The following is a 17,056-nucleotide window of genomic DNA, read 5'->3' as shown; positions in this document are numbered from 1 at the left end:
ACAGGGGTCTTGGAGTACGGCGTTGCACCCGACTCCATACAGTGGGTAGCCTGTAAGTGAAATGATACATGAATATCAACACTAACTTTCTGGACTAAGTCCATGATGTGATATATCATAACACCGGAGTTCATAGACAATTTTAAGGCTTAGTCTCTCCCTGCTCTTCTGCCGTGTAACGTGGTGAGTGTCCGATAGGGTTGGTAAAACTTGAATCAGTGTCTCTCCGGCGTTGCCGGAGGACAAAATATCACCGAGACAGTAGTACCTAACCTATACGCCGGAGTGAGGAGTACTAGGACGGTGGGTGAGGAGCAGGGGGGGACCAATAATTGGTGGCGGGGTGGATAACTCCGCCATAAAAACCTAACATTAGAATAAGTAGGTGGTGAAAACTAGATGGTGAGCGGGGTCTCCGCCAACTTAGACTAAAACAATGGATGTAAAGAATAAACGTAAACATGCATTAAGTATAAAAAGATGCTGGAAGCTTTCCTACAGTCACTGGTCTTGGGGTCTGGCGATGCCGGAGCCCCGATCCGCCGAAGCGGGAAGGGTGATGACTCGGGATAGGAGAGCTCGGCCTGAGAACCGAGGAGAGCCGAGTGCAACCGAGACTCGGCCATGCAGGGGGACCCCCCCCCCCCCCCCCCCCCCCCCCCCCCCCCCCACCCCCCCCCCCCGTACTCTGTGATGAGAGCGGTGAGAGCCAAGCCAGTGCCGCGTGTCCTCCAGCTAACTCCCGTATCCCCCCGCGTGGTGGGGGGGGGAAGAAGGGAGGGAGCTCGGATCGGTTGCCAGGGACAACGTGAACGAGCGTATCTCTGGAGGGGGGAGTAAGCATGGGGGACTGACGCTGGGTGGCTCATGGTGATCGCCTGGACTCTTCTCGGTCGTGGAGTGAGCCACGCAGTGAGAAAGACCATGCGATCAGAGGTGGCCTAGGCCAGCTCGAACCGTCTCAAAAGGCATGAATACAATAACATCCTAACAAAACACGGGGGAGAAGGAAGAAAATCGAGCAAAGAGAGAAAGAATAGTCCTGGAGAAGCTGGGTCGGGCCAACCAAGGAGGGAGGGCGACCTAGCAACTCAAAGCAGCTGGCCTATGCTGATACGTAGGAACGTAGGGCGGTGGCCAGGGTAGCTTAGGACCAAAAGAAAGGACCTAAGTCCTTTATGGAGCCTATCATAGACCTAATTACAAAAGAACATGCATGCATGAACTCTGAGCTGATAGGAGCGATGTAGGCTACGAGCTCGTGCGAACTCAATTGAACCCCTGTGTTAAAATAAATGGTTAAATAATCATAATAATATGTCAATAATGCATAGCCATAGTAATAAAAATGTACTGCTAAATCATTCGAGCACAAACGGTATAGGAGACCGAGAGTAGCACGAAACAATGAAACACGTGGGAGGGAACAAAGCCGTCCAGGACGCCGTCTTTAATAACCAAAATTAAATGGTTAAACTGGCCCTTGCCCGGCTAAAATTGACATGAAACATTTCTAACAGTACTTAACTTGGATGCAGCAATAGCTTGACGTTCCATGATGAAATAAGATAAATCCAGTGCGAGCACAACACAGAGCAAGAAAAAACGCGTGCGGTCTGAATGGTGCTAACGAAAAGGATGCCGTCAGAGGCGCTAGTAGTAGCGGTAGCGGGGAGTGGGCCTTGGATTGGCTCCTCTCAGGTAGAGGGATTTTGAAGAAGGATGAATCTAAATGGCAAAAGACCCCTGGTAGTGGTTTCACTCGCCCCAGAAACCATACTGACACCTTTATATAAGGTGAGTGAGCCAGAATATTCTGGCATTTCCATTTTAGCCTTTTTTCTGGTATGTTAGCATTAATTTACCTTAGAAATGTGTGCTAAAGGGACATTTCACTGGGCGACACAGGCCCTTGCCCAGAAATAGATTTTTCCTTCGTCAAAATCCCTTTTCTTATCCTACTGTTAAGGCATTGGGTAGCAGGTGTATTAGTACGTATCTATATTTAGCCCAGGCTAGAAGGTAAATGACTAACTTGCAGCCCAGAGTTGAAAAAGTAGCACTTGTTGAATACACATTGCAAGGCTACCTTAAAATGTAGAGGCAGATTTAAAGAAAAAATAACAATAAAAAGACACAGAGGTAAGTAATTTTCTTTTTGCTATAGACAAGGAAACTAAATGAACAGATGATGCCATCATGAAACTTACTTGGATTTAAAATCCATCTTTGAGATTTTGATATTTGAAATCATCTGAAGACACAGAATATTGAAAAATATAATAGGTTAATTGTCATTGTACTTATCTAATTTAAAGGAATAACTTTTCTGGAACAGGTATTATCAGCAACAAAGAAAATGCTCAATACAACCAGCCATTTTTACATGGTAATGAACAACACTTTGGTTGATCATGTTTAATTTTAAGGTTATTAAGTATACTGTTTTTTATTTTCGATAAATCTCTCAATTCCATGTGAGCAAAAATTAAAGAAAGCAATTTTTCCATGTTTATACTATTTCTAGAGGTGATGGCCTGAGGTAGAGAGATTTGCAAGTAGGCAGTCCTCAGAATGTTTTTAACACAAATGCCAGCATTTTGTCTGACCTAATATGGGAGTTGAGAGAGCATCTTACATCAACCAGATTAACATAGTACTGAGCTTTGCATGATTTATTGATGTACATATGTGGAATGCATCCCTGATGAAACTTGACTCCATTTTAAACTAATAAAGAGGTCAAGATTAAAGTGCACTTTTGCATTAAATAAACATTATGTGAAAGAGAGTTTGCTACTCAATTTTTGGTTTTGAAGGAAAACATAGAACTAAATCATTTTCAGAAATTTGAGGTGACATTAGGATTAATGGGGTAAGGAAGATTTCAGGAACTAGGCAAAAAGTTTGCTGCAACAAGTAATAACTACTATTATTAGATAGGTATTTATTTGCTTTTTGGTGCTTATCAAGCTACAATTTTTATTTTTCTTTCAGCGAGGGCCCAAAAAGAAGGGTGTTGGAAAGACTCCATCAAAACCTATGAAAAACACGAAGAAAGATGAGGATGATACCACTGGAAAGCCCTACTCTTGTGAATGTAAGGATTTCACATTTTATTTTGTACTCTTTTTGATAGGCTTAAAGAATAGCTTTAAGACTTGGTCAGTCAGCATTTGATAAAATGACAAATTTTTAATCAAATTGTATATATTTCATAGGTAAGAAACCTTCGGTCTTAACAATATGATAATTTTCTAGCGCCAGCTGGAAACCGGTTAAAAAATAAAATATTTTAAAGCAAAGAATCTGTGGCATCTGGAAACTTATGCGTATGCAATGTGGAAGCTTGTCACCGACGGCGCTTGGTACCTCGTGACGTGTCAGTCATTTTACCAACCCAGTATAGGAGAGGGGCAGCTAGAGGTGGGTAGTAAATGTTAAGACCTTGGGTTTGTTATCTATGAAAAATACAAATGGATTAAAAATTTGTCTTTTGTTCATTTGCATAACAAACGTTTCTAAACAATAAAACAAACTTATACAGTGGACCCCTGTAATCGCCTTCTCGACATTCACGGACTCACACATTTGTGGATTTCTCTATGGACGATTTCTACCCATTATTCACGTATTGTTCATACGTGAACAAACCTTTGGTCTTAACAATAGGATTCCCAATCCAGGATGTCTTAAGAAGACAGAGGGGTGGCTAGAGGTGGTCAGTACAACATTAAGACCTCAGGTTTGTAGCTATGAAAAATACAATTTGTTCATGAAACTTACCTGACAGATATATATATAGCTGTATTTCTGACGTCCGACAGAATTTCAAAATTCGCGGCACACGTAGTGGGGCGGTCAGGTGGTAGTACCCATTCCCGCCGCTGGGCGGCGGATATCAGGAACCATTCCCATTTTCTATTCATATTTTTTCTGTCGCCGGTGCTGCAAACATCTGTTTACAGTACCTCCGTCTAGGATTTTTTCATATATCTCGCATAATATTATCTGGATTGACTTTTGGTATCGACTTCTGGATTGTTGGATTGGCACGCGTAATAGTGGATTGGTTTTTGATTTTGGATTGGCTTTTCTGGATTCAGTATGTCTGGATCAAGTTCGGGAAGTTTCAGAGTGTGTGTGAGGAGTGAATGTAAGGTGAGGCTTCTTAAACCTTCAGTTGATCCTCACACAGTTTGTATGGATTGCAGGGGGCAAGTTTGCGTGGTTGATGATCGGTGCAATGAATGTAAGGATTTGGATGATGATAAATGGAGGATGTATGAGACCTATCGGCGTAAATTGGAGCGCGATAGAGTCAGGAGGTCTTCCTCCAAGGGCAGCTCTACTAAAGGTAAGGATAGTAACATTTCCTCCTCTAACACCAGTAGATTTTGCCCAACCTAATCCTGTGTTGTTTGCCTTCGGGACCCCAGTGCTGTGTCTGGAGAAGGTAACACCCTTTCTCTGATTCTAGAGTCTATTCGTGCTCTCGAATCTAAAGTTTTGGCCCTAGAAACCGGCCCAGTGAAAGTTTGTGTTAGTGCCCCTAGTGTTGTGGAGGGGGCGTCAGATCGGCCCCATAATGCCTCTAGGCCTAGACCTCTATCGGACTCCCAGGACTCAGGGAGTGGGTATGTCGAAAGCCGCAAGGGGGTTACGGGGGCTCCCCACCGATCTGGCGTCCCTTCGGCAGGCCTTGTTGCTAAATCCCAGGCTGCCAAGGAGCGCGCACGAGCGCGTATCCTGAGAGATTGCTTTTCGTCCTCCGAAGCGTCCTCCCCGCGCAAGGGGTGGAGCGCTCGGAGAGACTCGCGTCCGTTGAAAAGGACTTTTCGCTTTGAGGACGCTTCACGTCCTATGTCTCCTCTTTCGTCAGAGGACGCTTATGACGCCTTTCCTCCTCAGAAGAGAGGAAGGCTTTCTTCCGATGAGGACGTTCGTTTCCACGCACGGGCGTGTTCACCTGAGAGGCAGATAGCTGTACCTGCTAGAAGGAAGGAGGCGTCCCCTCGCCCCTCGCCTTCTCGCAGTCTCAGTCCTGCCCCTTCTTGCTCCTTCGTCACCTACGAAGGATATCCTTGTGTCCCTTCAGGACCAGATTACGTCGCTGATGGCCTTCAGAAGGACCTTTGCCCAGCAGCAGTCGAGCCTAAGCGTAGGAAGGACGTTCGGCTGCCCGTCAAGAGGACGAAGCGGCCTCATTCTCTCTCAGCTCGCTCGTCTCTCTCTCCGCCTCCGGATCGTCAACGTTCTCGTTCTCCTAGCAGACCTTTTACTCTCTCAGGAGAAGACGCTCGTCAGGACGCTCGGCGTTCGAAGCAGCACGCTTTACGCTCTCGGCAAGTAGCGGTTGAGGACGCTCGGCAGGACGCTCGGCGTTCTAGACAGGACGCTTTGAGCTCTCTTCAAGACTCTTTTAAGGACGCTCGGCGCGCGAAGCAGGACGCTTCTGGTTTTAAGACCAGGAGGGCTTTGGAGGCGCTCCGCAGGACGCTTGCCGTGTGAAGCAGGACGCTTTTCGAGCGAGGCAGGACGCTTTTGAGACTGCAAAGCAGGACGCTCTCTTGTCTAAGCAGGACGCTTTTGGCGCCGCTCGTCAGGAAGCTCGCGCTTCCTTTCGTAGGGGAGCTTCTGTTAAGACAGTTCAAGTGGCTTCTAAGGACGCTCCTCTTTCGGAAGATGTCAGTGACTCTAAAGATCAACGTACGGCCGCTTCCGTACCTGTAGCGGATACTTCCAACCAACGGAAGTCTTTATTCAGGATTGAGCCTACGGGACGTACTCCCTCTCCTGATAGGCGTTCTCCAGTTCCTCTTAGGGAGGAAGGGGAACTTAGTAGCCCAGGGAGTTCCGTAGAGGAAGAACAGCCGGTAGCTTCAGCTGTCTCGGACTACAAGGTTCTGGTTAGGCTGTTACGTTCAGCATTCGGGGACAAGTTCCAGCCTACAGCCCCTAGGTCTCCTCCCTCACAACTTTCGTCTTCCAAGACTGTAAAGACCCCTGAATTCGTCGAAATGAAGACGTCGCTGTCGACCAAGAGGGCGTTTAAGAAACTTCAAGACTTTATGTCCAGAAGGAAGGATCAGGGCAAGACCACTTTCGCCCATCCACCCTCTAGACTCGCCGGGAAAGGAGGAGTTTGGTATGAGACCAAGGAGGATGTGGGGATAAAGGTCCCTTCGTCCGCGTTGGGTGACTTCTCCAGTTTAGTGGACGCACAGAGGAGGTCTCTCTTAGCGTCTGCTAAGGTGACCTGGACTCCGGTTGAGACTGACCACCACTTGAAGGGACTTCTTCGTACCCTTAATGTGTTTAATTTCCTAGACTGGTGTCTGGGAGTTTTGGACCTTCAGTCTAGAAGTCCTGATTCTCTCAGTCTGGGGGAGCTGTCCAGCGTGCTGTCATGTATGGACAAGGCCGTCAGGGATGGTTCGGAGGAGCTAGTTTCGAATTTTGGAACTGCCTTCCTGAAGAAAAGAGCACTGCTGTGCAATTTTACTGCTAAGTCGGTATCTCCCGCTCAGAAAGCGGAATTGCTCTTTGCGCCTCTTTCGGACCATCTCTTCCCCCAGGCTATGGTAAAGGATCTTGCACAGAGTTTGCAAGAAAAGGCGACCCAGGACCTCTTGGTTCAGTCTTCAAGACGTCCAGCGGTTCCTTCCACTTCAACATTCAGCAAACCCCCGAAGAAAGTCAAACCCTTTCGCGGGGCACCCCCCTCGAGAGCAGCTCCTCGAGGGAGAGGGTTTTCGAGAGGAAGAGCTTCATTCAAACCGAAAAACAGCAAATGAAGATCTCGTCCTTCAGACACCAGTCGGGGCCAGACTGGAATTCTTTGCGGAGTCTTGGAGGCAGAGAGGAGCGGATCCTTGGACCCTCAAGATAGTAGAACGGGGGTACAAGATCCCCTTTCTTCATCCTCCTCCTTTGACTTCAACTCCCAGAGACCTCTCTCCATCCTATCAGGGAGAGAAGAAAAGTGTTCTTTTCGATCTCTTAGACCAGATGGTCGAAAAAAGAGCGGTGGAACAAGTCTTGGACCTAGAGTCACCGGGCTTCTACAACAGGATTTTCCTAGTGCCGAAGCAATCGTCAGGTTGGCGCCCGGTCCTGGATGTGAGCAGGCTAAATCTTTTTGTAGAAAAGATAAAGTTCAGAATGGAGACGCCTCAGTCGGTGCTGGGAGCATTGAGACCTGGCGACTGGATGGTGTCTCTAGACCTGCAGGACGCATACTTCCACGTCCCAGTCCACCCTCTTTCAAGGAAGTACCTGAGATTCGTCTTGGACAACAGGGTTTTGGCAGTTCAGAGCACTTTGTTTCGGTCTCAGCACGGCCCCAATGGTTTCACAATGATTATGAGGCAATGTAGCGAAAGTGGTGCTCCATTCGTCAGGAATCAGGATATCCCTCTACCTCGACGATTGGCTGATCAGAGCGTCGTCGAGGCAGAAGTGTCTGAAGGACCTTCAGTTTACGCTAGCCCTAGCAAAGTCTCTGGGTCTGTTGGTCAACACCGAAAAGTCGCATCTGACCCCGACACAGTCCATCGTGTATCTGGGGATTCAGATGGATTCAGTGGCTTTTCGGGCGTTTCCATCCCAGGAACGTCAGCGACTGGGGTTAGAGAAAGTCGCAGCCTTCCTAGAGAGAGAAGCTTGTTCGGTGAGGGAGTGGATGAGTCTGCTGGGCACCATTTCCTCACTAGAAAAGTTTGTCTCGCTGGGAAGACTGCACCTCAGGCCTCTTCAATTCTTCCTTGCGGAAGAATGGACGTCGAAAGGGGACCTGAATGCGATCCTAAGGATCTCAACGAAGTAAGAGTACACTTAAGATGGTGGCTCGACCCTCAGAAGTTACGAGAGGGCCTCTCCTTAAATCTTCTGAGCCCCGACCTAGTGTTGTTCTCAGACGCTTCCATTTCCGGTTGGGGAGCAACACTAGGGGGGGAAGAAGTGTCAGGCTCCTGGAGAGGGGAACAGGTAGCCTGGCACATCAATGTAAAGGAACTGGCAGCGATATTCCTGTCGCTGCAGTTCTTCGAAGGAAAACTGTCAAGCAAGGTTGTTCAAGTCAACTCGGACAGTACCACAGCCCTTGCGTATCTAAAGAATCAGGGAGGGACTCGCTCCAGATCCCTTTTTCTCCTGGCGAAGGAAGTTCTGCTATGGGCAGACGCAAGGCGCATCAAGATCCTGACAAGATTCGTGGCAGGGGTTCAGAATGTCAGGGCGGACCTTCTCAGCCGCCGGAATCAGATTCTACCAACAGAATGGACCTTGCACCAGGAAGTCTGTCAAAAGTTATGGAAATTGTGGGGACGTCCTCTAGTAGACCTGTTCGCTACATCAAGGACGAAGAGGCTTCCTCTGTATTGCTCCCCGGTTATGGACCCAGGGGCAATTGCAGTGGACGCGTTGCTCTGGGACTGGACAGACCTGGATCTTTACGCCTTTCCCCCATTCAAGATCATGGGGGACGTAATGAGAAAGTTCGCAGCGTCAGAAGGGACAAGGTTGACTCTGATTGCCCCAATGTGGCCAGCAAGAGAGTGGTTCACAGAGGTCATGACGTTCCTTGTGGACTTTACCCAAGAACGTTGCCCTCTGGAGGAGAGATCTACTCAGACAGCCTCACTTCAAAAGGTTTCACCAAAACCTCTCCGCTCTGGCCCTGACTGCGTTTCAGACTATCGAAAAGCTGGCCAGAGCGAGAGGCTTTTCAAAGGCAGCTGCGAGAGCAATCGCTAATGCTCGAAGAGCCTCTTCAAGAGCTGTCTACCAGTCTAAGTGGTCCTCCTTCAGGGCATGGTGCAAGAAGGAAGGAATTTCCTCTTCCACGACCTCTGTGAATCAGATAGCAGATTTCTTACTCTATCTAAGAAATGTGCAAAAATTGGCAGTTCCTACAATCAAGGGTTATAGGAGTATGTTGTCTGCCGTTTTTCGCCACAGAGGAATGGACCTCTCCGACAATAAGGATCTGCACGATCTCTTAAGGTCGTTTGAAACCACCAAAATTCCACAAGCAAGACCGCCCTCATGGAATTTAGATGTGGTGTTGAAACATCTGATGCTAAGTCCCTTTGAGCCTCTCCATGAAGCTTCTCTAAGGGACTTAACGAGGAAAACGCTTTTCCTAGCTTCTCTGGCGACGGCGAAGAGAGTTAGTGAAATCCAAGCGTTCAGTAGCCTAGTGGGTTTCAAGGGAGACAGCGCTGTCTGCTCGTTGAACCCTTCTTTCTTGGCTAAGAACGAGAACCCGTCTAATCCTTGGCCAAAGAGCTTTGAAATCAAAGGAATATCGAGTCTCGTGGGTCAAGAACCAGAGAGAGCCCTGTGCCCTGTCAGGGCTCTCAAGTTCTATGTGAATAGGACTAGAGAGATAAGAGGTCCCTCAGGTAATCTCTGGTGCTCGGTGAAGAGACCGGATTTGCCGTTGTCGAAGAATGCTGTTGCTTTCTTCTTGAGGGACGTCATTAAAGAGGCTCATTCATCTTGCCAGAAGACTGATATGAGCCTCTTTAAAGTGAAAGCTCACGAGGTCAGAGCCGTAGCTACCTCTCTTGCCTTCCAAAGGAACATGTCTATCAGAGATATTCTTGATAGCACGCTTCTGGAGGAGCAATTCCGTATTCGCCTCACATTACCTCCGGGATGTGAGAACGATTTACGAGAACTGTAGTTCTTTGGGACCTTACATTTCGGCAGACACAGTTTTGGGGGCTGAAGGTAGCTCTCTCCCTATCCCTTAGCTTAGTTAGGTTAGTTTATTGTGTTTTTTTGGTTGATGGTGAGATCTTCTGTGAAAATCTCCCATTCCATAGTGTTAATATCAGGGGTTTTTTGCGTTAGTTGGTCAGGTGGTGGTCGGTTGCTGTGTTACTGCCATATGTTTGCCTAGATGGTCTTGTCGCATTGTGGTCACGTCCCCGTTGACAGAGCATCCAGAGAGCACCAGCACTACAGGTCAAAACCTGGCTGGCAACTCTGATAAAGCATAAGCAGGCTTTAGCTGACAGTAATCACATAGTCTACTTTGCTATCAGGTAAGGAACCAATAAGTTAATCTTTTATTTTAATTTAAATTTCCTAAAAAATCCTAGTCTGTCTCTACCCACCATCCGAAGGTGTGATTCAGCTATATATATATCTGTCAGGTAAGTTTCATGAACAAAATGTTATTGTTATAATACAATTAAGTTTGTTCATACTTACCTGGCAGATATATATACTTAGAGTGCCCACCCTCCTCCCCTCAGGAGACAAGGGCCATGAATAAATATGAATAGAAAATGGGAATGGTTCCTGATATCCGCCGCCCAGCGGCGGGAATGGGTACTACCACCTGACCGCCCCACTACGTGTGCCGCGAATTTTGAAATTCTGTCGGACGTCAGAAATACAGCTATATATATATCTGCCAGGTAAGTATGAACAAACTTAATTGTATTATAACAATAACATATTCTTAAAAAAATTTGTCACTTGTTCATACGTGGACAAACCGTCAGTCTTAACAATTGGATAGACTTTAACTTGGAGGGAGGTATAGACACCCTAAACTGGCCGGGGGCCTACCACCAGTCCAACTCCGAAAGAAATATCTACAGGAGAGGGACTGATGCCCTTGAGAAGCTAGATAAACTGATATCCAACAACTTGGCCACTGGGTTACGTACAAGGATATATGGGACAAATCATTGCATAAAGGAACTAAAGAGAAACTTTGACTATTCGATAAGAAACCAATGCACCAGGGTTCGATATTACTTCTCACTCCCCCTTGCTAGGGAGAGCAGAGTATAAGCTACCGAATAGAGAGTTTTACTATTTGAACACAAAGCAACCAAACTATCAGTATGACTAAATTACCCACCTGTATCAGACCAGTCCAGCGAATGACGTGTCTATTTCTCAACCTGCCTGTAGGAAGAAGGAAAGGAACAAGAGAAAGAAAAGACCAGCCAACTCACTCATTCTCTCTTCCACACCTTAGGTAAGATACAAACGTGTCCTGTAAGAGCAACGATGGGTTACACAATCTGTTGGGCAGCCACCACAGGACCTAAGGAAAAACGTGCCCATAGATCTGTGGGCAACATCTTTAAGATACAAAGAGGTAAACGTGGACTGGCACAACCAAGTACCAACTCTCAGAACTCTATGAACAGCCAAATTCTTCTTGAAAGCCAGAGAGGGACCAATACCCCTGATGTCATGTGCTCTAGCCTGCACAGACGTAGCGGCGGAATCATCGAGTCAAATACGCCTGTCTGATAGCTTCACGTATCCAAAAAGAGATTTTTCTTAGACACCTTTTTCTTTGTATACACCCGTGCTAACAAAAAGCCTACGACAGCCTGGCTTAAGATGTGTTCTCTTAAGATAGCAACGCAGAGACCTGACAGGACATAACAAAAGTTCTTGAGAATCACCACCCACAAAGTCGTCCAGTGATGTAATGGAAAAGGAGGCGAACCTATCATCCTGCACCAAGGGATTCTGGGTCTTAGCCACAAATTCCAGGACAAATTTGAAGGACACTGACCCCCAACCCCTGGTGTGCTTCACATCATAGCTCAGGCGATGTACCTCCCCCACTCTTTGAAAAAGCCAAGGCCAGGAGGAAAATGTTTTGAGTGTCAAGTTCCTGTCTGATGAACAACGCAAAGGCTCGTAAGGAGTATTTCTGGTGATAGAAGTTCACTCTCGATGTGGTTCGGAAGTCACGTAAAGCTGTTGGTCCCATTGCTGAATAACCACTGGTTCCATGCAATGTAAAAACACCATACAAACAAACAATCATAAGGAGTTTTAGTGAAACTTCTCGAGACCAAGGAAACATTCCACGTTGGAGGCTTGAGCTTTCTAGGAGAACACGACTGCTCACACCCCTTAACTAGCGAGAGTTCCCAGGATGAGGAGATGTCAATACCTCTAAGACATAACACTAAACTCAGAGCCACCCTGTAGCCTCCAATGGCAGAAACAGATAAGCCTTTCTCATCCCTGAGGAAGGCCAAAAAGTCTGCTATGCGCTGAATAGAGGTTCCGAGAGGAGGAAAACCCTGTTTATGACACCAATCACAGTAAATCGCCCATTTGCCTTGGTAAACAGCAGAGGTAGACTTTCTGAGACTGCTGGACATATGTCCTGCTGTCTTCTGAGAAAAGCCTCTCGCTCATAGATACTTGATAGCCTCCAACCATGAAGAGACAGGGATTCTAATGACTGGTGGAATCTTTCTACGTGTGGCTGATAAAGATGATGCTGCCATGGGGAATCTCCCTCGCCACCTCCGACAAAAACGGTAACCATTCCGCCTGTGGCCACAGAGGGGCTACCAATGTCATCCTGAGACTGCGAACTCATCAACCTGTTCAGAACTTGGGGGATCAAACAAAATGGAGGGAAGGCATACACCTCCAGGTTGTCCCAGGGATGTTGAAACACGTCCTCAACTAACGCCAGAGGATCCAGAACCACTGAACAGAATATCTCCAGTTTCCTGCTGAACCAGGTTGCAAAGAGGTCCAGCATAGGTCTCCCCCAGACCTGGAAGAGCCTGTCTGCCAGGGCCTGATGGGGAGACCATTCTGTGTGTAGGATCTGATCCTGACGACTGAGCTTGTCTGAGACCACATTCCCTTTGCCTGGGATATACCTGGCTGGGAGCTCCACGGAATTGCTGACCACCCACTGGTGAACCTCGACTGTCAAGGAGTGAAGTTGTCATGAAACTCCAGGCCCCCTGCTTGTTCACATATGCGACCACCTCGGTGTTGTCCGACATGAGTACAATAGCTTGCCCCTCTACTTTCTCCCGAAATTCCTTCAGACCCAGAAAGGCTGCCTTTAACTCTTAAGACATCGATATGCTGGTTTCTGTCCTCCAAACTCAAAATGCCTTAAGTAATGAGGCCGCCTAAATGAGTGGTTAACTTGCGAGGGAGGCATCTGAAAACAGAAGGAAGTCCAGCAGAAGAGAACACAGAGGAACACCCTTCAAGAGATTCCAGTCGTCCAACCACCAACGAAGATTTTCTTCACGGGGCGAGTCCTCCGCCAGAGACCAGAATTCCTTCAGTCTCCATTGCAGACTGAAGATGAAGTCGCCCATGAGGGACCAGCCTCTCCAGAGAAGACAAAATTCCCAGAAGAATCTGCCACTGATGAGCTTGACTGATGTGGTTGCGATAGGAAGTCGAGCGCCACTACTCGCAACTTCTCCAATCTCTAATCTGACGGGGAAACTCTTGAGACTACCGTATTGATGACCATGCCTAGATAGAGGGTCCTTTGACTGTGTACGAGATTGGACTTCTCTTGGTTTACCATGATGCCGAGCTCCAGACAAAACCGAAGCAGATGATCTCTGTCCTGCAGCAGTTTCTTTCTGGAACCTGCTAAGACCATCCAATCGTCGAGGTACCTCAGCAAACGGATCCCCTGAGCATGATCCCAAGTTGAGACGAGAGAGAAGACTCTTGTGAACACCTAAGTGGCTGTGGTCAATCTGAAGCACAGGACTTTGAACTTGGAGACCTTTTCTCCGAGAGATAAGCGAAGGAACTTCCTGGATGACTGATGAATAGGGATCTGGAAGTATGTGTTCTTTAGATCTATCGACAGCATGAAGTCGCTTTCCCTCACAGCTGCCCAACACTGATCGTGGGGTTTCCATCTTGAACTTTGTCTTGCTGATGAAGTGATTCAAGGTGGATAAGTCGATCACAGGTCTCCATCCCCCTAATGCCTTGGGCACCAAGATGTGACTGTAAAACTCTGGCGACAGACGCACCACTTCCTCTATTGCACCTTTGTCCAGCATTTTCTGCGCTTCCTCCCGGAGAGCCAAGAACTTCGGAGAATCGAGAGGATACACTCGCCTGAGCAGGGGTTTGTCTGAGAGCGGGGGAGAGAAGTCAAATGGTAGTAGATAACCCACTCAAAGGACATCTACTGCCCATTTCTCTGCCCCGTAATTCTGCCACTTGTCTCGCTAGCCTGTGAGACACCCCCCCACTCATGGCAAAGGAGAGGGAGAGGTGCCCAGCTTATCGACGACCCCCCTTATTTCTGTCCCTGGAGCCCCTTCTTGACCTGTAAGAGCAGGACTGAAATGGACGTTGGTCCTCTGACCTAGGCTGGGACGAATGAGAGGGCCCCGCCGAAACTGAACTCCTAGACGGTCAACCAGGTGACGATCTCCATGTTTGCTGCTGAGCAGGAGGAGGAGGTGGGGCTGGATATCTCCAAGAATGAGACTGACTTAGACACAGCCTGGTGCACCAACCTGTCCTTCGTGTTGGCTTGCCGTCGGTCTATCACATTCTCCAGCTCAGCCTGAGGGAACAGGAACTGAGATTCTAAAAGATCCCCATTCCTTAGCACCGACAAGGACTCGGGGTCAACTAATCTTGCTATCCTGGGCAAAGCTGCATCTCTTCTGATCAGAAGATGATTAGCCCACAAATTGATGCTAAGGTGTGCAAGATACGAGAACACCTTTTCCCCAGACTGCAACAAGCTGGCAAGAGAAAAAGCATTCACCAACCCTTCTGGGGACCTGTCAGACGCAATCTTGACAATGACCGTCAACCAGAAGTCGAACCTTGACACAGTCTGTAACATGGAGGCAGCCATAGACACCAAAGCTGAGGCATCCTGCGGAGACAAGGACGGCGACACTAACCTCACCTGCTCCAAAGTCAACCCTGCCTTCAGACGTACGATGTCTGGGTTAAGATGACGAGACAACAAGCAGGCAGAGTTCGTAGCATAATACTTCCTATGCCTCGTGAGTGGAGGGGGAAGCAACTTGGAAGAACCCCTTGACCAAAGAGACCCGTCCCGATCTGACACAGAAGTGTTCACCTTTTGCAAGACTGACTGGACATGCCCCAATAAGGGAAGCTCAAATCATGACTTAGGATCTTGTGTAGCCCCCAGCAAGGCTTCCAAGCAGGAAAGAGTGAAAGACGACCAAGCCCGAGTCCTACTTTCCAAATTGTTGAACCCACGAATGAGATCGATAACTTAGGTAAAGGAAGACAAAAACTCTTGCGTGTCTCCTTCCTCCTGTTCCAGCAATGGAGACCGACGACAAGAAGATGCAGGCTTATCCATCATGCCCTCCTCGTGCAAACCAACTGTAGACCCAGCAGCCAAACAACCCGAAGCGCCAGCAGACCTGTCCGGACTAGAGCCAAGCGCCAAATTCTGCAATGAACCAACCACAACACTAGGAACACCACCATGAACACTCGCAATAGATAACTCGCGTATGTGGCTACGTATGCAACCTTGTGGAGCAGACGCACATACATGCGATGGAGAAGCGTCTCAAACACTTGACATAGAACGAGAATTCCTCGGAGTCGAACCCCGAACAGCATCAAGGGGAGGGGAAGACAAACACTCCGGCTGCACTACTTCCGCGTTTGTAACTTTGGATCTCTGCGCCATGAGATCCTTACGATGACGAATAGGCCCGGGTGGCGAAGAAGCGGAAGAATCGGCAACAAGCGCATGAACGTGTGAGGTTGCACCACACTCGCGACTCGAAGCAGAGGACAATGCAGACACTGCAGATTGCACAGGGGATGAAACACTAACACTCTCGGGAACATGGGCGTGCAGCTTCTCACTTGTAGACAAAGAAAAGGCAAAGTCCTTAACCCTCCAATGATTGATATGCCGACGCAGCAGAGATGGAGGAGAAGGAGGAGAGGATGACAGCACTGATTCCTTACACATCCTCTTGGCAGGAGGAGGGGGTGACGCAACACGCTTGCTCACAGTCTTCCCAGCCGACATGGCAGCAAACCTATCTTCCAAAACAGAGTTCAATCTCTATAGAACCGCCTGAGGGTGGAGGTGAGCATCCATGAAATGCGTCAGCAAACCCTCCAAGGAGAGTGAACCCCATAGCCCATGCGATGCCCAGAGTGCCGCCATTTTCGATGCCTCCGAACCTGAAAAATAAGAAACCGATGAAAAAGCCTCTTCCCTCGCAGGAACCAAAATAACTCCCAAGGAAGAGGGGGCGACATTGCACAATAAATCAGCCTGAGGACCTCCCGATACTTCCAACGATTAATCGATGGAAGAAAAGGAAGGAGACATAGGCACAACATGAGCATCATGTGGTGTGACTGCGGAAGAAGACAAAGCATCGGGGCGAGGTGATGAAAACCCTTCCCATGAAGGAAGGGTAGAAACTCTTATGATGCTCACTCTTACTATAAAATAACTTCCACTGTGCTCTGGGCCACGCATGAAATTCCGGTCAGGGAGTTGTTATGGTACAAACATTAGCACGAGACCTATTGCATGTGGAGTGTGGGTCAGTAGCTGAAGAAGCCAGGAATTGAGAACAGGGGAAACCTTTGAGTTCCCAGGCACATACATTGGCGAGGCTGAGGAGCAGAGGAAGCCACAACACACACACACACACACACACACACACACACACACACACACACACACACACACACACAGACAACACCAAGTGAAAACGGGCAATCAACTGGTTAAAAGGCTGAGTGAGGGCAACTGCACTCTCTCCCAGGCAGTTAAGAAAAAGATTGAACAAAGTAGCATGGGTGCACAGTCTTTGACAGGTTTTCACTCGATATATGCATGCGTTGCCAGATCTCACAAGATTCGCCAGATCTCACAAGATTCCTTGCATTTTCATCTACGATTTAACTGGAGCCAGCTCAAGTGCTAGAAAATTATCCTGTTGTTAAGACCTCAGGTTTGTAGCTATGAAAAATACAAATTGTCTTAAAAAATTTGTCATTTCGCAGTATTTTTCTATGAGAAATATCCACAAATTCCCATTTTTTTTAATCAGTTTCATCATAAAATGCACTTTTTGTGATAAAACTAATAAAAAAAATCCAGGTATAAAAATTTTTAATGGGCTTCTCTTGAGTTCCTCGTTGGACGAGTGGTTTTCGCACTCGGCCACCAATCCAGTGGTCCGAAGTTTGATTCTCGGCCCGGCTAACGCGGAATCAGAGGAATTTATTTCTGGTG

At 47.7% G+C, this 17,056-nt stretch overlaps 1 protein-coding gene across 2 annotated transcripts in view; it reads left to right on the top strand.

Moving 5' to 3' along the window:
- LOC135211184 (zinc finger protein ubi-d4 B-like) overlaps nucleotides 1-17,056 on the top strand; it is a 227,435-nt gene that overhangs the window by 135,595 nt on the left and 74,784 nt on the right. For both annotated transcript variants that reach the window (XM_064244399.1, XM_064244398.1), the window contains exon 7: nucleotides 2,998-3,100. In XM_064244399.1, coding sequence (XP_064100469.1) covers nucleotides 2,998-3,100 — 103 coding nt within the window. The remainder of the gene's footprint in view (nucleotides 1-2,997; nucleotides 3,101-17,056) is intronic.

This window comes from Macrobrachium nipponense, chromosome 4 (genome assembly GCF_015104395.2).
Source record: "Macrobrachium nipponense isolate FS-2020 chromosome 4, ASM1510439v2, whole genome shotgun sequence".
Lineage (NCBI taxonomy): Eukaryota > Metazoa > Arthropoda > Malacostraca > Decapoda > Palaemonidae > Macrobrachium > Macrobrachium nipponense.
This window is presented reverse-complemented; position numbering and strand designations above follow the sequence as displayed.